The 25,753-nt window shown below is 44.7% G+C and overlaps 1 protein-coding gene across 11 annotated transcripts in view; it reads right to left on the bottom strand.

Moving 5' to 3' along the window:
• ppfia2 (PTPRF interacting protein alpha 2) overlaps positions 1-12,930 on the bottom strand; it is a 63,690-nt gene extending 50,760 nt beyond the window's left edge. For 6 of the 11 annotated variants that reach the window (XR_008573781.1, XM_054799891.1, XM_054799901.1 and 3 more), the window contains exons 1-2: positions 12,614-12,930; positions 6,083-6,341 (exon numbers count right to left, since the gene is read on the bottom strand). Coding sequence is in view for 10 of the 11 variants with exons in the window: in XM_054799891.1 (XP_054655866.1) it covers positions 6,083-6,331 (249 nt within the window). In the remaining variant the exon portion in view is untranslated. The remainder of the gene's footprint in view (positions 1-6,082; positions 6,342-12,613) is intronic. The other 5 variants (XM_054799893.1, XM_054799892.1, XM_054799894.1 and 2 more) reach the window with 1 other exon arrangement.
• Between the last annotated feature and the right edge of the window lie 12,823 nt (positions 12,931-25,753).

The following is a 25,753-nucleotide window of genomic DNA, read 5'->3' as shown; positions in this document are numbered from 1 at the left end:
CTGGTGGAGCTTGTTTCAAGTGTTTTTTCATCTTCAGTTCAATGTCTCCCTCTAGTGGCCAACATCGACACCGCAACAGCACCACTAACAACAAGACACTGAGTTCTATGTGCTTTGTATTTGTACAACTACACAGCTGAAAGGGATGTTAATAAAAAAACATGTTTTGCCGCCGCAGAGTTAGGAGAAATAAAAGGAATGTAAAAGCTTAGACACAAGTAATATAATCCCTCGTTTACCGCGAACCGGACCCGACCCTGTTAAATTAATTTCAGCGGTATATGAGTCAATGTTAATAAACAGAATATTTTGGAAGTTTGAGCATAGAAATCCTGCATTAACACCCACAAAGTCACTTTTACTCTATTCTGGGTTTACGTCACGTGGGCAGGCTACGGGATCACTGCAGGGACAAAAGGCGGCTGCCGCTAGCATAGGAAGCTGGCGAGCTACTTGCTTAGCCTGCCCAATTTACTTATTCTAAACTGAAAATGTGTTTCAAACAGAGTGGGGAAGGAGGACAAAGACGACAATAACGTACCACTTATAAACAGAACGCGAGGAGAACCTTTTTTCCACTCGATATCTGCCATGGCATGTTAGCTTAATAGCCAGTCTGCATGCAGTGTGAAAGCTAATGTAACGTAGCGTCATGTCTCATAACAGTACTACATATAACTTGTCTTGTGGTTTTGTGCTAATAATAGGCCATAGTCAACCACAAAACAGCGTTCATTTATTCATTGTTACATGAAAAACCTCGACATAGCGAAGCATTACTGTATTACGGATGCATGTAACTAGTATATATTAATATAATGAAAGATATTTCGGTCGCTTGAAGGCCTTTTGTTCGGATCAATATTAGTCAATATTGGTCGTGAAAATGCATAAAAATGAATAATTATCTTATGTTGGGGTGGATGTAATAACATGATCTGGCCACAAGATAGCAGCAACAAACAGGAAGACAATGAGTAACGTGCAGCTGTCTCAATCTAAGTGTTCCTGATATGCGCAATAATAATAATAATTCATTAACCTCATTTTTTTGTGACGTGAACACCAAAGAGGAGGGGCTAGTGGGGCAGGAGGCGGGCCTTGGGGATCAGCTGATGCCAATAACACACAACACTTGTTCTTGATTGCATCCTCCCCCTGGGTGGGGAGGATGGAGGGAGTCAGCCAGCGGAAGAAGAACAACAACAACAAATCAAGACTAAGGAGGTCGCCCTTTGTCACACTACATGCTCTTCCCCAATAGAGGATCTATGGAGCATGGAGTCCTACTTTGGGTGGGAAAACAGAAAAAAAACGACACTGACTGTGGACATGTCACATGACACCATCTGTCAAAAAAGAGTTGAAAATAAAACATTTTGTTGCTATTCTTATACGCTCTGCTGAAGAGAAGACAACAGGACGCCTTGGAAGACAAATTTAGGACAACAGGACGTCTCACGCCACAGGCCTGTCTCCCTGCTTACCCCCCGCCCCGCCACCAGGGGGCTCCACACACTGATAAGTCTTTGTAGTTAGCTAGGGACCCCAGGACAAATCCAATTTGCGGCTCCCAGAACAAATCCCATTGTGACCCCCAGAATCGCCAGCTTGGGATCCTGCTTGGGGAGCCTAAACAAATCCCCACCCCCCCAGGACAAATCCCACTTAGGGCCCCCTGAACAAATTCTGCTTGGAGCCACCCTTGACAAAACCTGGTTGCGGCCCCAGGACAAAACTTGCGATCCTGCTTTGGGCCCCCCAGGACAAATTCCACCTGAAGCCCCCAGAAAAAATCTTACTTGGGGCCCCCCCCGGAACAAATCTTACTTGGGGCCCCCCAGGCCCATCCTGCTTGGGGTGTTGAGGCGCACACAGGATGAGAAATGCTGCGTGTTCTTGCCTCAGCAGAGATCATCATGACCTTCAAAGATTTTGCAGTGGCGTGACCTTTGACCTTAGCTACCGCCATCTTGCATTGGGCTTCCATAGGATTGTGGGAAATGAGCATGCTGGCCGTGCAAACGGTTAGCGTTAGCATGTGGCTGTGAAAGGTGGTTTAGGACACACGCTATGCTTGTGGCAGCGTGGCGAATCAAAGCTTCCTGGAGCGACCTGCGCTTCCTCCTCACACGGCTGTGTGTCAGCCTGCCGAGCTAGAAGCTCCCGTGGACCCTCGTAGCGGAGATCTTTATCTTCTCGCAAGACGAGGTGACTTGGGTGTCCATTAGCGGCAAGAAGGTGGCGTTCACATCCACTAGCTTGACGTGGAAGGAGTGTTTACTAATCCATCCTCCAGGGGGAGCTGTGACAAACAGCAGCTCTAAAATTAGCAACATTGGTGGTGTATGAAGCGGATATAAAAATCCTGTGATTCCCAAAAGGAGAAGCAACAACAACATCAGGTTGGACAACCGGGAACCGCTGATGCTCACATGCCGGGGCCCGACGGCACTCATCAAACGGCCTCTTTGTCACCCCGAACAACGGCAACATTTTGCTACACGGGCCTCGGGACCAGGCAGTGTGATCAGGAGGATGGGAGACCACAAAGATTGTGGAAAAATAAGATGAGCATAGGTGAAAAAATCCAACAACACTAAATGCTTATTGCTAACACCAGCCCGCGCTAATGCTGCAACAACCGCTCTTGACAAAGCAAACACACATGAGTGTGATGTCTAACGCGGGTTGAATATTTGTTTTAAATATGCAGCAGATCCATAAATGGCCCCAATGCCAGACTTTGGACACGATGCGCTAACTATACCTCACCAACCGTCTCCTTCCAAGCCATCCAAATTACATTCCTGCTTTATTTGCTCCTCTTTAATATGTTTATTAGTTCATCAACATGGCAAAAGATGCCTTTCATTTTGCTACATCACCTCTAGAGCAGCGTTTGTGGAAAAGTAGGATGGCACACATTCATTTTGTACATCAGCCTCCAGAACAAAGTTGGAGGAAAATTAAGATGGCACTCATGCTACAACACGAAGGAGAGGATGCTAAATGCTAACACTAGCACTTTAATGCTCCACCAACTGCTCTCGACAAGGCAATAATCATTCGTACGAGGTCGTGTAATGTTCCGATACGGGTTTACTATTTCTTTGAAAATATGCAGCAGGCCCACAAATGGCCCGTGAGCCACAATTTGGACACCACCACGCTAACTGTACCTATTCCAAGCTGTACCGTTTCATCTTTAACATGTTTATTAGCTCACCAACATGCCCAAAAAGTGGCTCTCATTTTGCTACATTGGCTATGCTAACGCGGCACAGTTAGCATAGCCGTGTACCAAGTGTGGCACGGGGCCGTTCATTTTTAAACAGAAAATAAATACAATACAAGACATCACTAATGACCGTTAGCTTTGTCAAGAGCGGTTGTCACAGTGTTCAAAGGCGAGTGTTAGCATTTAGCATCCTTTCCTTCACGTTGTAGCAAGTGTGCCAACGTACTTTTCCCCAAACTTTGTTCTGGAGGCCTTATGTTCCATCCAGCTTGATCTGCTCCTCTTCACATGTTTATCAACAATAAAAGCCTTCATGACACCGTTTCCCATCTGCTGCGTGGCAAGGCTAATTACACCGTCTTCCCGCCACCGCCGCCATACAGGAAGTGATGGTACACGCCCCTCGGAAGGACGCCAGGCTGTGATTAACGGCTAGCGAGTTAGCTAATGCGCCACCTTCAAACGGCAGAAAGAGTTCATTACGTCCATTCTTTATTATCAGGTTCACAATTGATTTATGTACTTTTGGTGCACAAAAAGTAGGCGTGAAATGTGTACATTTGACTAAAGAAGATATAAAGAATATGTAAATAAAAATCATAAATCAGTGGAATGTTTTAACAATTATTCTGGTCATTTGAATGAAATCATCACCTGAATTGGTGATACTTCTACTACCTTTATGTATTATTTTGGAAACTGTATGCATTTCTCTCTTTGTGGCCCTTGAGCCGCCCGCCCACAGCCACCGATGGATTGCAGGCCTGTGGGGACATAAACAGTGCGGAATCGTCATCGTGGGTTTCGTTCATGAGCAAACATCTCCATCGGGCTTTGCTTTGCTTGTCATGTGATGTCCAAGGTGCTGATCCATGACAGTCATCACGGAGGAGGGTCATGTGATGCTGAGCAGCTGACAGCCCTGAGGGTCTTCTCAGGCACACACAGTCGAGTGATAAGAGCAGGCCGCTCGGCCATATTGGATCCACATTCTGTCCTTGTCCTCGTCACGCACCCCCCAACCCCCCCACGCAGTGGTACCGTCCCTCACGAAGTCGGACCGGTTGTCTCCTAAAAGCGCTGGTTAGCCCACAACAAATATCCAACACGCCCGCCAGGCGGAAAAGTGGGACATACGTGTACGTGTACCCGACATCCAAGTCAAATAGGCACTCTCCTGGGGTCACAAAGGTCGGCTGGCGTTCCGCTCGCCTGCTAGGAAATCCAAATGTCATCGAGAGCGTTTGGTGCTCCCAGCACGCTGGCGTGCTAATACATACTGTACATGTGATCAAGTCACATGATGATTGATCATGTGGACGTGGCTTGCTGGGCCTTCACATGACAAAGATGTGGATCAGCGGGAAGCAAAGGCTGCTTTAATGATTCCACGACTGAGTGGGGGGTGGCAGCAATGTCACATGCACGTGATCCAGCATGAGCGCTAACGCTAACGCTAACGCCATGCCGCCTTTCTTTCTTGCTTCTCCACAACGTTTGCACACATTTGTCGGCATGACGCCAGGCTGTCACGCCGGGGGTCGCGCTGGGACATGGATGGAGGAGACGGGGTGGGGGGGATGCGACGTGAGACGTTAGCGCTGCGGGCGGCAAATGAGAACACGAGCACACGCACCAACCTGCAAGCCATCTACTGTCCTCGTTAAGGCTCCTTAAAGTCCACCAAAGCATCACATCGCATCACTGTAGCCTGATGCTGCGCTAGCTAACACATCCTTGCAGCTAGCGTTAGCCACAAACAGCCAATGACGGGACTGGATGACACTCCCTTGATGGAAAAGCAATACGCGGCTGTTCAAACCTCATTGTTCGCTGTTTTTGTACGTAACACCACCGCAAATAACTCCAATCAAGGTCAAATCAAGTTACTTGTATTAATAACAATATTCTGAATGGAACACTGTTGATTTACATAATATTATGATGAAAATAAAACGTCATTTTACTTTTAGATAAGTAAATCATTTAAATAATATTTCATTTTTTTTGTACTTTTTGAAAATATTTTTTTGCAATTTTATATTCAAAACTTCCTACAGATTTTGGACACCCACTGAATTGATTTCTATCTTCATAATAAATGTCATATTTACAAAAAAAATAAAATATGATTTTATTTAATTTAAAAATAAAAATGAAATGTCAGGCTTTGGACACCCCTGAATCCATTTTTATATTCATTTGAAATGTAATTTAAAGCTATTTTATTTTATTTTAATTTTAAAAATCAAATCTATTTTTATTCTATTTTTTTTAATCAAATTAAAAAGTCATTTCATTTCATTAAAAATATTGTTTAAATACAAATTTCAATGCAATTACATTAAAAATATAGATTTTATTTTTATAAAAATAAAATATAAAAATAAAAATAAAATGTTTTCTTTATTTTTTAATTTTAAAAAAATGAGCTGCAGACTTTGGACAGCCCTCAATTTTTATATTCATTTTAAATCTAACGTAAAAATCTATTTTATTTTAATAAAAAATCAGATGTATTTTTATTTAACTTTTTACATTTTAAACAAAAATAATAATAATAATAATAAGCTTCAGACTGTGGACACTCCTGTATTAACTTTTATATGAACTGGAATATTTTCCATAAGCTGAGCAAAGAAAAAACATCTTCTTCTAGTGCAGATGGGACAAACAGCGCCTCTGCAGGCTGCAGCCCAGTACTGCAACTGCTCCAGGACGCCGTGACTCCACAATCAATTCCACAAAATGGACAGAAGACGCTCCGGAAACAACCGAAGCCAATTCCGGTCAGTCAAAGTGCTGCACAGAAACCAGGTTGCTAGAAAAAGCGCGCCGTACCTGCGGCAGGGCGGAGCTCAGCTGCCTCTGCAGCGAGTCGCGGTCGTAGATGACGTCCTGCAGGTGCTGCTGGGCCAGCGCCAGGCTCTCCTGCGTCTCCCTCAGCGTGTCCAGCAGCCGGTCCCTCTCGTCCAGCATGTTGACCATCAGCTGCTCAAAGTGCGAGTCCGGGTCCGACGAGCCGCTCTGGGAGCCGCGCTGGCTCAGCGCTGTGTCCTCGCTGATGGTGGGCATCACCTCGCACATCATCCTGGCGCCGCTGCACGCGCGCCACAACAGGAAGAACAAGTCAGCACGCTGCTCGGTGTTTGGATGCTAGCATAACCCAATGCTAACCCGATCAATGAAGCACATGAAGCTCGTTCTTTCATTCAAATGAGGATGTTAGCGTGCCCGATCATTCGTTACAATTGTGAACATATTCCAAAAGAATTCCACTGACTTATTCTTTTCATTTTGACATTTTTTTCCTGGCCTAGAATATGTCATTTTTATATTTATATTATATATTAATATTAATTTACACATCTTATGCCCATTTTTGGTGCACCAAACCAAAGAAATATAAGCAGTTAGACGATTTCATTCAAATTCATGTGTTTCAATTGGCACTGACTATTCTTTTTCAGGCCCACAATACTTTCTTTTGTCATTTTTCGTGTGCCAAAACACAATGAATATAAATAGATGACTTCATTCAAATGAACATATTCAATTGTCCAGTCGTTTATTACATTCATTGGGAAATGGGATGAAAGAATTTCGCTCATTCATTCGCATTTTCCGGGCGTTAAGTCAAAAATGCACAACGAAGAGGGGAAAAAAACATGCAAGTCACACTGGACTACAAGTTGCACTTTTGGGGGGAAATGTATTTGATCAAATCAGAGACCGAGAACAGACATTTTACTTTGAAAGGCAAGTTATAGTAATAACACAAGTGAGAACAACAGGCTAGCTAGGCGCCTGCTAAGGTAACGTGAAGGAATAGGCGCTATTAGCAGTTATTCACATTCAAGTACCACCTAAACAACATAACATAACGAGTTGACTTGCACATGACTTCTTTTTGGGGGCATTTGTGTTGCGTCTTTCTCACGTGTCTTTATGTTGATGTGTACATCAGTGGCACAGGAGTGAGAGGAGCAGCAGATACTGGCACACGAGCCTAGAGCGCCCTCTTGTGGCTGTTAGTGTGAAAAAAAACCATTCAGTATATACAGTATAGTCAGTCGCTCCGGAGTGTAAGTGGCAGGACCAGCCAAACCATGACAAAATAGCGCCTAATAGGGGCTATTCAAATGGAAACGTTTTCGGTAAAGTATTTTATGGTTTCAGCCTCTGCCGCCACTGTTTATTTCATTCTGATGATGTCGTAAATGAATTATTTGTGGAAGCATGGTTGGATTTGACGCTAGAAGTCAAGGGAGCACGTTGAGACAAAAGCGCTAGCTAGCGCTGAATAAGAAGAAGAAATGATTTGATGCTAGCGTTACGTTTTTATGCTGCTGTGATTCCCAGAAAGAAATGAATGGAATTATTATTCTTATTGTTGTTATTGTTGCAAGGTGAAGTGAACACAAAATATTTTCTGGTGCTATCAGCGTGTGCACCGTTAGCAAGAGCGAGTGTGGCGTCTTCAGCTGTGGCCTACATTTCACGCTGGTGGTGTTTAATGGACCCGATTGCTGGCTTGCGTAATAATGTGTGCCGCCACGGCGATGCGAGACAGTGGAAGCTTTCCCCGAGGACCTGAGAAAGAAGAGGCATCCTCTTTTGTAAACAAGCAAAATGGCCGCTCTAGCGCCAACAAGAACGCTCCTAAGCTCCACCACCGGGTCCATTCTCATGGAAAAGCCGGGTTCTGGATGCCTTAGGCAGCCTGTGTCCCAACGTGTTCTGGCAGGATTTGTCAGACTCCCACCAGGTCCCCACTCGGCCAACGTTTAGCCGTGTGAGCGCGAGCTGTTGAGCCTGGACAGCGTGCCAACTCCTACCGTGCATTTTAAGCAGAAGGTGGCGCCACCGTTCAGAGGTCTGCCCTTTTCTTGGCACAACTTGCAGACGGCTGACATTTCCATCTCCTTCAGCCGGCATCGCTAATTGACGCTTTCAGGTACGCGCCGCATGCAATCGCCCTTTGTCCCGCCGCCGCCGTGACAGCCCCTTAACTCATCGCCGCTGCCGCCCATGAAGAATCAATATCACAGCACCCACTGCCTCGCGACTCCCTGCTGAGACCAGCTAGCGCTCGTCAAAGGTCCTCCTAAGAACACATGATGTTCTGTGGGGGACGACACCATCTGCTCAGCGTTCTGAGTAGGGTTCTAAGTAGGGGTCTTAATAGTCCTCTAAGTTGTGTTCTCAGTAGGGTTCTAAGTAGGGTTCTAAGTTCTGTTTTAAATAGGGTTTTTAATAGTCTACTCAGTAGGGTTCTAAGTGTCCAAGTAGGGTCCTAAGTACTGTTCTAAGTAGGGTTCTTAATAGGGTTCTAAGTAGGGTTCCAAGTAGGGTTCTAAGTAGGGTTCTTAATAGTCCTCTAAGTTGTGTTCTCAGTAGGGTTCTAAGTTCTGTTTTAAATAGCGTTTTTAATAGTCTACTCAGTAGGGTTCTAAGTGTCCAAGTAGAGTCCTAAGTACTGTTCTAAGTAGGGTTCTTAATAGGGTTCTAAGTAGGGTTCTTAATAGTCCTCTAAGTTGTGTTCTCAGTAGGGTTCTAAGTTCTGTTTTAAATAGCGTTTTAATAGTCTACTCAGTAGGGTTCTAAGTGTCCAAGTAGGGTCCTAAGTACTGTTCTAAGTAGGGTTCTAAGTAGGGTTCCCATTAGGGTCCTAAGTAGGGTTCTTAATAGTCCTCTAAGTTGTGTTCTCAGTAGGGTTCTAAGTAGGGTTCTAAGTTCTGTTTTAAATAGGGTTTTTAATAGTCTACTCAGTAGGGTTCTAAGTGTCCAAGTAGGGTCCTAAGTACTGTTCTAAGTAGGGTTCTAAGTAGGGTTCCCATTAGGGTCCTAAGTAGGGTTCTTAATAGTCCTCTAAGTTGTGTTCTCAGTAGGGTTCTAAGTAGGGTTCTAAGTTCTGTTTTAAATAGGGTTTTTAATAGTCTACTCAGTAGGGTTCTAAGTGTCCAAGTAGGGTCCTAAGTACTGTTCTAAGTAGGGTTCTTAATAGGGTTCTAAGTAGGGTTCCAAGTAGGGTTCTAAGTAGGGTTCTTAATAGTCTTCTAAGTAGTATTCTAAGTAGGGTTCTAAGTGCAGTTCTAAGTAGGGTTCTTAATAGTCTTCTAAGTAGTGTTCTAAGTACTGTTCTAAGTAGGGTTCTTACTAGTCTTCTAAGTAGTGTTCTAAGTAGTGTCCTAAGTAGGGTTCTAAGTACTGTTCTAAATAGGTTTCTTAATAGTCTTCTAAGTAGTGTTCTAAGTAGGGCTCAAAGTAGGGTCTAAGTAGTGTTCTAAGTAGTGTTCTAAGTAGGGCTCAAAGTAGGGTCTAAGTAGTGTTCTAAGTAGTGTTCTAAGTAGTTTTCTAAGTAGGGTTCTAAGTAGGGCTCAAAGTAGGGTCTAAGTAGTGTTCTAAGTAGTTTTTCTAAGTAGGGTTCTAAGTAGTGTCTAAGCAGTCTTCTAAGTAGGGTCCTAAGTACTGTTCTAAGTAGGGTTCCAAGGAGAGTTCTAAGTAGTCTCTCTAAGTAGGGTTCTAATTAGGGTCCCAAGTCCTTTCTAAGCAGTCTTCTAAGCAACATGAGCCCACTACAACAGCGCAGGGTTCTGAGCAGTCTTCTGAGTAGTGTAATGTAAGATGTGTGTTGGTGTTAAATGTGGAGGACTAAGATCATCGATACTTTATCGAGCTCCAAGAGAACTTCACAATGGAGCACTGCTTGGCATTTAAAGCGCTCCCCCCAAGGCCGAGGCCAGACAATCCTGGTGATGTCATGTCATGTCATGCTACTCCTGTACGTCGACCAGCAGCAGCAGCAGTGTGCTTCGGAGGTCTACAGTACGTGTGTGTTTCTGTGAATGATAGCGGTCCAGATTGCTGAGTGCACCCACACTCATTCACACAGCAGCCTGCCAACAACACAACCAGTCAAGTGGCTCCAGCCTCACGCCATCAAATAAACTCCTTACGCGCTCCGATTCCTCTCCTACGGCAAACATGGCTGAGGTCAGAGGCTGATGTCTTTCAACTCTGAAGGTACTACGGTACAACACGCTCATCTCCACGGCCCAATAACCGCTGCTTGCACACGTACTTGGATTGGGACTTGAGAATAAAGGATCTTTTCCTCCATTTCTGCTGATTTCTATTTCCTTTCTTGTGTTTTGGTGTGATATTGTAGCGACGAGAGTACAGTCGTCCCTTGCAATATCACGGTTTGATCATCTCTCCCTCGCTATATCGTGCCTTTTCAGCAACAAATGAATGAATGATGGCTGTTTGGTGCTAGACTGCCGTCTGTCAAAACATACGGAAATACGGGTGGCAGTAATGATGCTAAACATTGAGACATTAGCTTACACGACATTACCTTAACACTGCATGAAGCCATCAAGTCAGCCATGGCTGCCATAGAGTGAAAAAAAGCTATTCTCCCATCCCGTGTGGAAGTGCGACGTTTTTGGCTTCTTAGGTTTTCAAGAAATAACATTCAAGGCTGGCTGGTTAGCTCGCTAGCTAGTGCCCATTTCGAGTCCCTGCAGCATAAGAGTTGTAAACAATGAAGAATCGGGGTGCAAAGATGACTATAGGGGTGTTATTCCACCATCCTCATGTGAAACATGAACACATGTGCCTTCTAAAGATATAAACATCAGTGCTGTCAACAGAAGCTTCCTTTAGCAGCACTTTTTTTTGATGCACAATCAACGTGCGCACGTCCTGCTTGACGCTCGGCCAACGCCGTAGTTGTCACCGTGTAGCTTCAAGCGGTAGCAAATATTGATCAGAAATGGAGAACGAAAGGGGTATTGTGGTTGGTAAATGTAGCTTCAAATGCCTGGCAGGTGGCTCTCACAACAAGACCAAAGTTATTTGGATCAACTGTCGCTGTGATTGCATCGCATTGTCACGGACTACGTTGTCGTCGACTTGCCAGAGAGGAGCGAGAAGGTATTGAAGCACTACCGGTATTTTTTAAACGGATATTTATACAGTGGTAAGGCATACGAGTGTCCCACTAACGAGTGTTTTTTGTTTGTTTTAAGAAGTGAGCAGTCAATGAGGTCATATGATATATGATACATAATGAAATATTTTAATCGATTGACAGCCCTAATACAAAAACACATAAAAAGAAGCAGCCAAGGTGCGTCCATTACATGCATTCATGAGCTGCCTCTTTTTATCTGTTTTTATACCTTTAGAATGCACAGAAAAGACAAAGACGTGTGTTCATGTCTCACATAAGGATTGCGGAAGATGGGCTAAATTCCCCCAAAAAGTGCACTTTTCCTTGAAGCAAGTTTTGCTCTCCTACAAAGCAAAAATGTTGTTTAGTTAAAATGTCTGCGATTCAACGGTGCCGAATGCTCACAAAAGTCAGGCGTCAAACGGTCACATGTTCATTGTCAAGTCTGTCAAACCTTCAGCGAGTCTTTCTCTGCTGCAAGGCCAGAAACGTGCTCATTTGATCTAATCTGGCAAACAAGTTACTGGTTTGGAGAGTGTGGTGTGGAAGAACTGACAAACATGGCTCACTTCTTACTTACTGGAAGGGTCCCAAAACTGGTGTCCTTGTGTGTGTGTGTGTGTGTTAAACCCACAATCTCTTGCAGCAAGGTCACGCTAAGCAACAAATTGATTCGAGTGCAAAGTGAAGAAAAAGGCAATAAAGCTTTGTTTGTATCATGTAAGTACTGGGACACATGGTAGAATTGTCTCATTGGGATGAATGGTAAGATGGCCACCTGTCAATCACAGACAGACAAGCATTCACACTCGGAGAGCACGCAAAGCGGGGACTCAAACCCGATCTCCTGACTGTGAGGCACCACTAAGCCACCGTGCTGCCGATAATGACACCATCAATCACTTGGAAGTTGGACTAGAGGGCCCTGCTTGTGGCCTGCTCAGACATTTTGGACAATTCAGGAACGTGGCAAAGTCTGTGCTTGGATGAGTGTGGTGTGGAAGAACTCGCTCATGGCCACACACGCACATGCACGCGTGCGCACACACACACAGTCTTCCTAGAAGAGAGTGCACATTTGCACTATTGTGTCTCAATACTTACACACACACGCACACAAGCCTTAACTACAAACTCTAGCTATGTGCGTGTGCGCGTGCAAAGTGAAAAAAAGAGATGACGTCTTCGCCTGCAGCCATTCACCCCTCCAAAGCATGCGTGTGCGCGCGCGCGTGTTCATTCATTAAAACACACATCGGCAACCTGCGGGGGGGGGGGAGAGGCCATCCTCGGCTATTGTCTCAAGTGCATTACATCATTCCCCCCTTTCCCGCAATGTCACGCACGAACACAATCACCTTGAGCGTCCACGAAACAATGTAGGTCAAATGCGCGCGACACACACAGCTCACCTTTTCTCCCTGCGCGTTCACGAGGCTGATGACTGCGGCTTCCACGTACACGCACCTTCCTGTCCAAAAAGCTCCCCCCCGCCTCCCTCCCACCCAGTCAATCAGTCAGTGGTGGGTCCGCACGGCGGGAAGGCGCGGCCGGCCCCCCCACATCATCACCGCCGCTGCTGCTGCTGCTGGCATGGTCACGAACACGCGCGCGCCCGTGCCCACGAAGCCCACGACATTTGGTTTCCGCTGCTGCACGCACGCGCAGCGATCACGGCGTCATGGCTCGTTCGCTTCGCTGGAGGAGGAGGAGGAGGAGGAAGAAGAAGAGGAGCAGAGATGGGAAAGACCATTGAGCTGCGGGGGGGGGGGGGGGGGGGGGGGGGCGTCTTAAAGTTACAGCTGAGCTTTTCTTCCTCATTAAGGCGTCCACCAATCAGGAGGAAGAGCACGAGGAACACCAACAATGCTAACATGGCGATGCTAACTTTGTAGCATCTGATCTCCTGGAAGACACGTGCACTTACATGTCTGTTGTTCTCTTTTGTGTGTGTCTTCCGGTTGCCGTGGTAACAACGTGATGACGTCAGCCCCCATATGACCGCCATGTGTCTTCTTTTCAGCCAAAAACAGGAAGAGTGTGTGTGTGTCACTGTCCATGGTGCTGAAATACACAGGCTAACACTATTAGCTTTACAGGTGGGCTAACTCAATACTTCCAATTGATTATTGATTATCAATCAATATCAGGTAGGCAGGTGTCGCCATGCTCGCTCCATATTGTGTTCATGAATACCTATAAAGGCACAATCTTTCATACAAGCGCGGGTGTGCTGGTTTGGAGGGGGCCAGCCATCTTGAGGTGACTTTTTATGACCTGTTTCAACCCCTCCCCCAAAATAGACAAGAAACTTGTATTTAAACACGTGAAAGTCAACAAATGACACTGGGGAGGCGCTATCCGCCAATCAAGGAACTGCACTCTCTCAAACTCCACAACTTTATGTATTTTCTAGGGGTGTCACAAGGGCTCGTGAGATTAAAACATGACAAGATTTCTCGTTCAGAAAAAAAAGGTTTCGAGGGAACGATAACTAAATGAATCGCACCACAAATGAAAATGAAGTGGATAATCAACATATGTGCATGCATGTCTTATTCCTCCAAACAGGCACGAAGAGGATTCATGCTGTGCATTGCTTTCAGCACCTTGGCACGCTTGTTCCATAAAACAACGCTCTCTTTGTCTCGGTGGGTGTAGGTGGGGCCGCTAGCATACACACAGAGTGCAGAGGAGTGTAACGTAGTAGAAATGATATTAGTAGATTGCAATATATTGCCATATATTTTTTCTTAGTACTTTTCTTCAAAATGATAATATCTTGTCTCGTCAACTTAGTGTCTCATGACACCCTAGTATTTTCATGTATAGCTACTGTGTGTGTATATATATATATTTTTTAATTTTGGAAAAAGGCTAAAAAAAAAAGTTTTAAACATATTTATTTATATGTAAATATTTTTCATTTGTGTTGTTAGTTGTTAGTGTCAACATTTCAGCTTTTTATCTCTGCTTTGTGCAGTTTTTTTTTATTTTATTTGTGCTGCGGGCCACATTTCAACTCCCCTGCTTTTATTGCTCTTCGTCGGGGTTGAGCCACGTCATGTGAGGTCAACTCAGCAACTATGTAGCGTGTTAGCTTCGTTCATCGCGAGTGACCAATGGAAGTTACAGAGAGGGGGGAGTCTTATTGCAGCTGGACCCATTGAACACACAAAAAACCTTATCAGCCAGCTGAAACGCCAGCGCCGCTGCCTTTGAAAAGTGCAAAAGGTTTGCCAGAGACCGCCGTGGCATCACACCAGCTGCTCGGAGCATGTGCCCGAAGACAGTGCACCTTGCTGGGCCACAGCAGGTGGCTCCTCTTACCTCCAGGTGTGCACAAACTACACTTACATCTAAATGAAAAAAGTAGATATAAAAACGTTATCAGTTATCGGTATCATATCGGTCTTGAGAAGCAGAAAGTTATCGGTAAGATACGAAGAAGCTGTGTTGCATGTACACCTCCTGTTGCATGCGGTGGTTCTGATTGGCCGGAGCAGGGTTCCAGTTGCCGGGCAACCATGCAGCTGGGGCCTCTTGCTGACAGACGGACGCTAATGAAGGAAAAGGGTTGGGCCGGCTCCCCCCTTTTTTTTGTTTTTATGCCTCGCACGTCCTCCTGCTGCTGCACACAGGTACATGCATCCAGATCCTATACTCCCCCCACCACTCCGCACCCGTGGGTGTGTGTGTGTGTGTGAATGAGAGAGAGAGACATGACCTCCCACTGGGGGAGCTTTGATGCAATCATGTCTCATCCAGCTCTTTGTGGGGGTGCAAAGACACACAAGGCAAACTTGATTCTCGCTCAGGTCAGACCCAATCAACTATTTTATAAGCGTCTGAAGATACTCGTGGGAGTGAGACATCCTTCCTTGACGTCACGTGCAGACATCAATCATTCAAACCTTGCTCCATTCCAGCACGCAACTGGTTATGAGAAGGGAGGGGGGTCAACATGTGACCTTTTTGGACAGGAAGTGGAGGTGTAATATGTAAATGTAGGGGACAAAACAAACAAGTCATCAAATTCAGGAAGTTCAAGGCCCCTTTGATGGACGTTAACAAGCCTCCCGCCTCTCGTCTGCCAGCATCAGCACCTCTGGATGCTCAGTAAACACTCTTACTTTCTTCTTTCATCCCTGCTTCATCTACATCATCTACATTATTCACCACGCATTTATCAAGCGTTTTGTCCAAATATGATTTATTTATCCTTTACATCTTTACTTATTCTAATTTATTGAACTTTTTTCTGAATAGATTTGGCGCAACCTGTTCGCCCTGACTCATAAACACATGATCACGCACCCGGTCTGCCAGAGAAGAAGAAAATGTAGCGGGAGGGATCAGTGCTGCCAACTTAGCAACTTGGAGTGATCAGATCCATCTTGATCATCTTTTTCAAAAAAGCAACCAGCCACAAATCTAGTGAAGAGACTTTTGGAGACATGAATGCACGTATCGCTCTTCTCGACAAGCAGCGAGTGCAGCTGTAAAAACACTCTTAGGCGGCTCCGTCTTGTTTGTGACATTTTTGTCAAAACAAGAAAACGCACAGGCAGCTCTGTCTTGTTTGTGACATTGAAAAAAACTAGAAAAGAAGCGACAGAAGAAAGTTCATTTGTAACTGTAAACATGTTTGTTGTTTGGCTGCTTCCCCATTTAAAAGCATTCATAGACGGCGCCGTCTGGTTTGGGACATTCAAAACAAAACAAAACAAAGCGTAGCGATAGATGAAAGTTAATTTATCATTGTAAAGACATATGTTGTTTGAGCCCCTCCCCCGTCTCTAAGCACTCACAGGCAGCTCTGTCTTATTTGTGACATAAAAAAACAACCACAAAACAAAGCGACGGACTCAAGTTCATTTGTGCTTCTATACAGATTTGTTTTTCACCTTTTTTACTGTTTGCCAATGCATTACGTAATTCTGTCATCCAGTCATCCAATAGCCATAATTCATAAGACTCCAAGGTGACGATTTCCACCTTTCCCAAGCGCAAAAAAGATATCTATGCTCCCCAACCCGTGCATCACCATGGCAACCAACGTAATCAACCAGCTACAATCCCAGGAGTCCACATCTCCGATCCAACGCGCACCCAGTGAGCACGCAAGCCTCCGGAATGTCGATGCCTCTTCCCGGGATTAGCATAATACAGACGCAAAGGTCACTCATCTGGAAAAGTCAATAAGATGACATGAGAGAGAGCGAGAGCGAGAGAGAGAGAGACACATTCATTCTGCCGTTTTCCCACCTTTTGGATGTTCCTTCTATGCGTGCTGAGCTGATCCATGATTTATTCATGGGGACTTCCTGGTGGAGAAGCAGGGAGGCCCGGGTGTAGATCGATAGAAGCTGGAGGCTACATTTCTATGTGTATATTCCATCTTTGTTTGTGTTGTTGGACAAGCTTAGTGTTTCCAGAGGTGGATGGAGGGCTACAGTATGTCTATGTGATGGAAAGCCAGTAACAGGCTACCTCAGCCAATCACAAGCCCAAAGAAAGTCATTTCTGGAAAATGTACCAAAACAATAATGGTAAATTGAGGACATAGGGGGTTTAAGGTGGACTTTTCACTCCAAAATACATTCTAAAAGACAACAAATGTGCAGATTTTCTCGCCTAGTGTGGCTACAGTTTGGGCCAAAATATCCCTAGACAGTTGGCATGTGGATGACAGGTGAAAAAAAAAGCAAGGAAATGAGCCAAAAAACATGGAAAACTGGTAGTTAATACCCCCAGTCAGTCAAAAGGACCAATCTTTTCCAACAGGAAGTGACCAACCACGGCGTATTGGCATACAACAAGACCAATCATGGCAGTCTTGTCTCCTGAGGGCACCTCACAGGAAGTACTGATGGCAGCTGATGATTGACAGGTGTGGGGAAAAGATGGACGCAAATTGGCGCTGACTGATTGGTGACAAGCGGAGGCGACAGCGGCGATGGAACTGATGCATGTCTGTTCTTGAGCTGTCATGAAAGGCATGCAGCGGGCACAATGGCCCTTTAAGTCATCCATGGCCGCCGTGCAGTGTCAGCGTGGACTCAGAAGCTTCAACTCTGTCGTAGTCCAATGAGCACACGTTGACAGTGGTCACACATGCGAGGAGGAGAGGGGAGAGGTTGCCTAGCAACTAGTGGCAGGCCGAGGTGTTTATCTTTACCCTCCAAACACGAGAAGAAGCTGCGGCATCGTCTTTAATTGGCTCTCGATATCCTCCGTGATGAGTCAAAATGGCGGGCGAGACGGGACGCTCTGTCACAAAAATGTACACGCCTTGACGGCTTTACACGGCTGGAGCTCGGCCCGCCTCTCCTCCCCCCTCCCCCTCCCGCTTAAGGTGATAAAACGCCACAATCAATCAGACTTCAGCACCTCATCATAGGCGCCATATTCCAATCTCAAAGTGAACGATGGAGCGTTCCACGTTAGAAGTGCGTGCATGGGACTAAACTAGCTCATGCATTATGTAGAAATTGAAGCAAGAGAGGCTTAATTCATTCCCACGGTGTACTATACATATGCATGCACATGCTGGTTGTCACGGCGACAACCTGACTTCCCCCCCCCCTCCAGTAACAATCAAGGACTTTCATTTAAACTATCATTGCTCTAAATGATTGTTTTTACGCCTGAGATAACTCACATTCCCCAACTTCCTGCTAATGGTCCGGGAGTGACTGATGCCCGTTTGGCCTCCATCACTAAGGAGAGGGAAAAAAAGAGGTGAAACTCAGTACAGTAATTGACAATTCTAGCTTCCACTGCCATCTTGTGGCCCCCATAACTAAAATTAAAGCAAAAGTGCACTTTTTTTTGCAATATTGTCCATCATCCACAATCCTTATGTGAGACATGAACACACATCTCTCTTTTCTGTGCCTTCTGAAGATATAAAAACACGTAAAAAGAGGCAGCTAATAATGCACGAAATGGTATGCATTTGGAAAAAAGGCTCCATTTCCATCATGTGAGCTGCATATGAACCACATTGTTACACCCAAGAACTACGTTACTGGTGTAGTGACACCTCGCCACTAGCTACTAGCCGGCTAGCTACTAGCTTCACACACTCGCTCGCAACGCCTCAGCCCACTAGCCAAAGGTAACGCTACATATTGGAGCTGCGCCACTGCTGCTGTGGTTTTGTTTTTGACGCTAGGTGTGGCGTTCCTTTCTATGTTGCTATGTGAAATCAATGCACCCAGGAAGGAAGTTCCCAAAATACTACAAGTATGACATGTTATCATGAATGTACCTGTTACTACACGCTCACAGCACGGATAGAAAACCAGAAAACTTGTTACCTGCCTCTGTTTATATCTTTAGAAGGTACTGAAAAGAGAGAGATATGTGTTCATGTCTCACATGAGGATTGTGGATGATGGGTGACTTTAGAATTATTTTGTGTTTTATGGAATGATTTTATGAAATGATTTTACTAGAGATGCTCCGATGGATCGGCCACTGATCAAAATCGTCCGTTTTCCGTGAAAACGCATGTGATCAATCGGCACATGCCGATAAATGCCTTTCAACGGCAATCACCTGCGGCTTGAAGTATTGCCAGCATGCAGCCTGAAAGCGAATGTCTCCCGCCCACTTTTCCCCTCACACTGTGCAGGCGTGCCAAAGCCAAAACAAGCATGGCTGCCATGTGGGACTTACCTGTCGCTGCACTTGGCGGGGTGTGTGGCGAGTTTTCGAGGATCGCGATGTGATCATCGGTTGAGCAGCGGCTAATAAGGCCAAACGCTGGACACTAGTCCGTATGTGCGTGGCCGTCAGAGGTCTAAGGCGGATAGCCCGAAAAGCGGTTGGATTCATGGGAACGGAGGGCCGGCCTTCGTCGGCTGTGGAGGACACCGGGTTTCAAGCTGTGTCTTCTCACATCCAAAGTCTCCTTACAGAAGGCGTCTCGTCCTCTGGAATCAGTGATATACATTCTCTTGAAAAAGTAAGTCAAATATGTTTTTGTCGAAATGAAGGTGATTTTATGCTTCCTTTTTTCATATCGTATAGCCTATAGTACATTTAAAAATGTAAACTTAACCTATGTGATCGCTATCGAAGGATTTCACTCATGGATGATCGGTGTCTGAATCGGCAGCATAAAACCCTGATGGGAGCATCCCTGTTACGTGCAGTCAGGTAGAGATCCCAATATGCAGAGCCAGACACAATCCAGGTCAAAAAATAATATCTTTAATTCCGTAGAGCAAGAATCAAGTAACAAAGGAATAGCAAAAAGTTCTGTGTCCAAACTGAGGTAGACGGTGCAACTAAAGTAGTAAAACAAAAAGGCACCGTGGAAAAAGGCAACAACTCACTGATGAGCAGACGGCGTCACAGGAGGCAAGGAGCACGTGGAACAGACCTTGAAATAACACAGCAATCATAAGGCCAAGAGCACAGGAGCGAACAAACTGGTGTTTCGCGGGCAGCATGCAAACCAGTAGTAACAATCCCATGTCCTCCTCCTGCAGCCATGTGGCTTAAGAGCCCTTGATGACCAAGTGGCTACAGGTGTGCCTCGTGGCGCCGCCCACTCAGGGAGTGAAGGGATCTAAAAAGAAACACAGGTCAAAAGGTGACAACACCAAAATGAAACAAACCTAACAGTACCCCCCCCCCTCAACGGACGCCTCCTGGCGGCCTACCAGGCTTGTCAGGGAACCGTTTGTGAAAGTCAGAAATTAGAGAGGGGTCAAGAATAAGCTTACCGCCAATCCAGGAACGTTCCTCTGGACCGTATCCCTCCCACTCTACAAGATATTGGAAACCCCTACCCCTTCTCCGAGAGTTAAGGATCTTGTTAACAGAATAAGCGGGATGGCCGTCGACCAACCTAGGAGGAGGAGGTGACCTGACTGGAGGGCTGAGAGGACTAGTAGAGACTGGCTTGAGACGGGAGACATTGAAAACAGGATGGATATTAAGAGATGCAGGGAGCTGGAGCTTGACTGCGTTAGGGTTGATGACTCGTTCCACTGTGAATGGGCCGATGTATCTAGGGGCCAGTTTCTTGGAAGTAGCTGCCAGAGGGATGTCCTTTGATGATAACCAGACCTTCTCACCGGGTCTATAACTTGGAGCTGGGTTGCGGTGGCGATTCGCTAGACGTTGGTTCCGCTCTGAAGTGCGTCTTAGGGCTGCTCTGGTGTTGCGCCAGGCACGGCGGACACGGCGTAGGTGCTGGAGCACAGAGGGAACGGCCACATTAGATTCCAGGGATGGAAAAGCTGGGGGCTGGTAGCCGTACACAGAATAGAATGGGGAAACACCTGTAGCAGAACTGACCAAGGAATTGTGAGCATATTCCACCCAGGGAAGATGTGTAGCCCATGAAGCAGGTTGTTGGTGGCAGATGCAGCGGAGTACTGTCTCCAGGTCTTGGTTGGTTCTCTCTGTCTGTCCGTTTGATTGCGGATGATAGCCCGAAGACATGCTAGTGGTTGCACCTAGGGCTTCACAAAAACACTTCCACACGGCAGAGATAAACTGAGGGCCCCTGTCGGAAACAATGTCCAAAGGTATGCCATGGGGGCGGAAAACATGGAGGATTAGAAGTTTGGCCGTGTCCAATGCAGATGGGAGTTTGGGGAGGGGAACAAAATGGGCCATCTTGGAGAAACGGTCAACTATAGTAAAGATCACAGAGTTGTTGTCAGAGGGGGGCAGTCCACAAACAAAATCCACTGAAATGTGTGACCAAGGGCGGAGGGGTAATGGGAGTGGGCGGAGAAGTCCAGCCGGAGCCTGGTGGGAAGCCTTACTGCGTGCACACACTGGGCAGGCCGCCACAAACTGCTTCGTGTCCACTCGACAGGACGGCCACCAAAAACGTTGACCAAGCAGGAACAGGGTGCGGTGGAAGCCTGGATGGCAAGCAATCCTGGAACTGTGTGCCCAGGTCAGCACCTCCGAGCGCAGTGTAGGGGTGACGTATAGCAGGCCAGGTGGACACTTCGCTGGGGGGGTAATGTCCTTGAGGGCATCTGTCACTCTGCTCTCAACCTCCCATTGGAGAGCGCCCAGGATCCGGGTCTGTGGAAGGATGGGTTCAGCCTCAGTGATCTCTGAAGAAGGGGAAAAGAGTCTGGAGAGGGCATCCGGTTTACTGTTACGAGAGCCAGGGCGGTATGTAATGGTGAAATTGAACCTAGCTAGAAATAGGGACCACCGTGCCTGGCGAGGGTTAAGTCGTCGTGCGGAGCGGAGGTAGGCTAGGTTTTTGTGGTCAGTAAATACCATGAAAGGGTGGGTGGAGCCCTCCAACCAATGTCTCCACTCCTGTAAGGCTAAGACGACGGCCAACAGTTCCCTATTGCCTATGTCATAATTACTTTCGGCAGGTGAGAGACGGCGTGAAAAGAAGGCACAGGGGCGGAGTTTACGGTCAGTGGAAGAACGTTGTGAGAGCACGGCCCCGACCCCGGAATCTGAGGCATCAACTTCCACAATAAACTGGCGAGAGGGGTCAGGATGGGTGAGGACGTTGGAACTTATAAACAAGGATTTAAGCTTTTTAAATGCCGCGTCTGCCTCTGGGGTCCAGACAAATGAGACTTTAACGGATGTAAGCTTAGTGAGAGGTTCTGCGACTCGACTAAAGTTGCGAATAAATCTACAGTAAAAATTGGCGAAGCCCAGGAACCTCTGCAGCTGCTTCCTTGTTATAGGAGTGGGCCAATCGACCACGGCTTGTATCTTAGCCGGATCAGCCTTGAGTCGCCCTTTCTCCACAATGAACCCCAGGAAAGACGTCGACTCGGAGTGAAAATCACACTTCTCCGCCTTCACAAATAACCGGTTTTCCAGGAGTCGCTGCAGTACTAGTCTAACGTGATGTATGTGTTCATGAAGGGAAGGGGAAAAAAATCAGGATGTCGTCCAAGTACACGAACACAAAGCGGCCTAGCATGTCACGTAGCACATCATTGATCAGATTCTGAAACACTCCGGGGGCGTTAGTGAGGCCGAACGGCATAACTAGGTACTCAAAATGCCCCATAGGGGTGTTGAATGCCGTTTTCCACTCGTCCCCCTCTCTAATTCTGACTAGGTGGTACGCGTTCCGAAGGTCCAATTTAGAAAAAATGACAGAGGAGTGAAGTGAGGAGAACGCGGAGTCAATAAGAGGAAGTGGGTATTTATTCTTGATGGTTATGTCATTTAGTGCCCGATAATCAATGCATGGTCTTAATGAACCATCCTTTTTGTCCACAAAGAAAAACCCGGCACCTAGAGGTGAGGAGGAAGGGCGAATGTGTCCGGCTGCAAGGGAGGTGGAGATGTAATTTTCAAGGGCTGCGCGTTCAGGATTGGAGATGTTAAACAGTCGGGAGGTGGGTAACTTAGCTCCTGGTAGGAGGTCAACGGCACAGTCATAAGGTCGATGGGGTGGGAGCTCCATAGCCCTGTCCTTACTGAATACCTCCTTGAGGTCATGATATTCTTTTGGAACTTGAGAAAGGTCAATCTGTTCAGTGGGTGAAAAGTGAGCCAAGGGTGCATGAACGGACGCGGAACGGAGGCAGTGGGAATGGCAGTACTGACTCCAATTGGTAATAGCAAGTCTAGACCAATCAATACAAGGATTGTGAATCTTGAGCCAAGTGAGGCCTAGGACTAGAGGTGCCGAACGAGAAGGTACTACAAAGAATCTCAGCTTCTCAAAATGATTACCGGATACTCTTAGGGTAAGTGGTTTGGTTTGGTTTGGTTTGGTTTAGTTTATTTGAACATGAAGGTTACAATGGAATACATCTCGTGAATCATTTTTTGACAGTTCCACATGTCCAAAAGGAGTAGGAAGAAGCAAAGCTTATTTAATCCTACCCCCCATCCATTCTACATCTAGTACAGTACATGTAGTTCACTTCCTGGATTCCATGTCATGTTTTCAGTGATAGTCAGGATAACACATAATAGATAACGGTGAGATAACCGTCCCCCCAAAAAAAGAGAGAACATTCATAATAATGATAATATGATGACAATACTAAATAATAAATAAATAAATAAGAACAAAGCTTTTTTTTTTTTTTTTTTTTTAAACACAACAAAGAAAATTATAAAAAAATAAATAAATAAATAAATAGAAATAAATAAATAACAAATAAAATTTAATTAAATAAATAAAAAATAAAATAAAATAAAATAAAATAGAAAATAAAAAAAAAAATAAATAAAATAAAATAACAAACCTGACAGAACAATCAGGACTCTTCTGCCTTGTATTTGGCAAACATCAACTGCTTGTATTGTTTTTTGAATTTGCTCATCTCTGTACATTGTTTGAGTTCTTTACTCAATCCATTCCATAATTTAATTCCACACACGGAAATGCTATGGGTTTTCAGCGTTGTTCTCGCATATAAATGTTTTAGGTTTAATTTTCCTCTAAGATCATATTTCTCCTCTCTGATTGAGAAATACTTGATTAGATTTTTGGGTAACGAGTTATTATTAACTTTATACATTATTCTAGCGGTTTGAAAGTGTACTAAATCTGCGAATTTTAATATCTGTGATTTTAAAAATAAAGGGTTTGTATGTTCTCTATACTTGGCATTATGAATTATCCTCACAGATCTTTTTTGCAGTACAGTGAGTGAGTGAAGATTGCTTTTGTAGTTATTTCCCCATATCTCCACACAATACGTTAGATATGGAAATACTAAGGAACAGTACAGAGTGTGGAGTGATTTTTGATCAAGAAGATATTTTGCTTTATTCAATATAGAGATATTTCTCGCCACCTTTTGCTGTATATATTTAATATGAGATTTCCAACTCATTTTTTCATCTATTATAACCCCAAGGAATTTATATTCTTCCACTTTTTCAATATCCGTTCCATTAATTTGTATTTGGTCGTACGTGTCCTTTCTACTATTACCAAATAGCATTATTTTAGTTTTACTTAAATTCAAAGATAATCTATTCTTGTCAAACCATGACTTTAATATGACCATTTCATCCTTGACCTTTTTAATGAGTTCTTGTGTGCTTTCACCAGAACAGAAAGCAGTGGTATCATCGGCGAATAAGACCAATTTTAAGTTGTTAGTTACTTTGCAAATGTCGTTAATGTACAAGTTAAACAGTTTTGGTCCCAGTATGGACCCCTGTGGTACTCCACACGTATTGTGTAGACTCCCAGATGTATATTCTCCTAGCTTTACAAATTGTTTCCTCTTTGCTAGGTAGCTTTTAACCCAATTTAAGACTAAACCTCTAATTCCGTACCTTTCTAATTTTGAAATTAAAATAGTGTGATTAATTGTATCGAAGGCTTTTGTCAGATCCATGAATACTGCAGCTGCGCATCTTCTGTTGTCTATGGCAGTAGTGATTTCCTCCGTGATTTCCATCAGTGCCATAGAAGTTGAAATGTTGGCTCTGTAACCATATTGACTACTTGCCAATAATTCATTCTTATTAATAAATTTGTCCAACCTATTATTAAATAGCTTCTCCACAATTTTCGAGAATTGTGGTAACAAGGAAACTGGTCGATAATTTGTAAATTGGTGTTTGTCTCCTTTTTTGAAAATTGGAACCACCTTGGCTGTTTTCATTTTGCTTGGAAATATTCCAGTCTGAAATGATAAGTTACTAATATATGTTAACGGGTCTGCGATCTCATTGATGACCCTTTTAATTGTTTCCATTTCGATTCCATGACAATCAGTTGATGTTTTTGCCTTAAAATGGTTAACAATGTCAGTGATCTCCTTTTTGGTTACAGCAGTGAGAAACATAGAATTAAGATTCCTATCGATAATATCAATCCCTTCATCAATTGTGTCTTGTTTTGGAATTTCCTCTTCCAGTTTTTGTCCAATATTTACAAAATATTCATTTAACATTTCAGCTACCGCATTCATGTCATTCCTGTAAGTGTTTCCAACCATGAAATAGGGAGGATAGTCTGCTTTCTTAACGTTGTTCTTTATAATACTATTTAAGATGCCCCAAGTTGCTCTCATGTTATTTTTGTTCTTATTTAGTACGTGACTATAATATTCCCTCTTACACACTCTCAAGATAGTTGTCAACTTGTTTTTGTATGTCTTATACTTTTGTTCTGCTTCTTTAGTCTGTTGAATGATAAATGTCCTGTATAATGTGTTCTTCTTCTTACAGGCGTTTTTTAGTCCTTTTGTCATCCATGGCTGCTGGTTTTTCTTTTGCTTCTTGGGCTTTTCTTGCCAGGGGCAGTTCTTATCGTAGAGCTCCATATAAGTACCAAGGAAGCTGTCATATGCCTCGTCCACATCTGTTGCACTGTAGACACTCTCCCAACTTTGTTCTTCTAGACCTATCTTGAAGGCACGGATGTTGTCCTCTGTACGCAATCTTTGAAAAGTCTTTTTTGCCTCCGCCTGTTTTTTCTTATAATGTTCATTGTAGATTGTAAACACTGGAAGATGATCACTGATGTCACTAATTAGCAGGCCACTGATGGTGTTGTTATCAAAGTCATTGGTGAATATATTATCGATGAGGGTGGCACAGTGGTCTGT

Source organism: Dunckerocampus dactyliophorus, chromosome 15 (assembly GCF_027744805.1).
Source record: "Dunckerocampus dactyliophorus isolate RoL2022-P2 chromosome 15, RoL_Ddac_1.1, whole genome shotgun sequence".
NCBI lineage: Eukaryota > Metazoa > Chordata > Actinopteri > Syngnathiformes > Syngnathidae > Dunckerocampus > Dunckerocampus dactyliophorus.
Note: the sequence above shows the minus strand (reverse complement) of the source record. Positions and strands in the feature narration are given on the sequence as shown.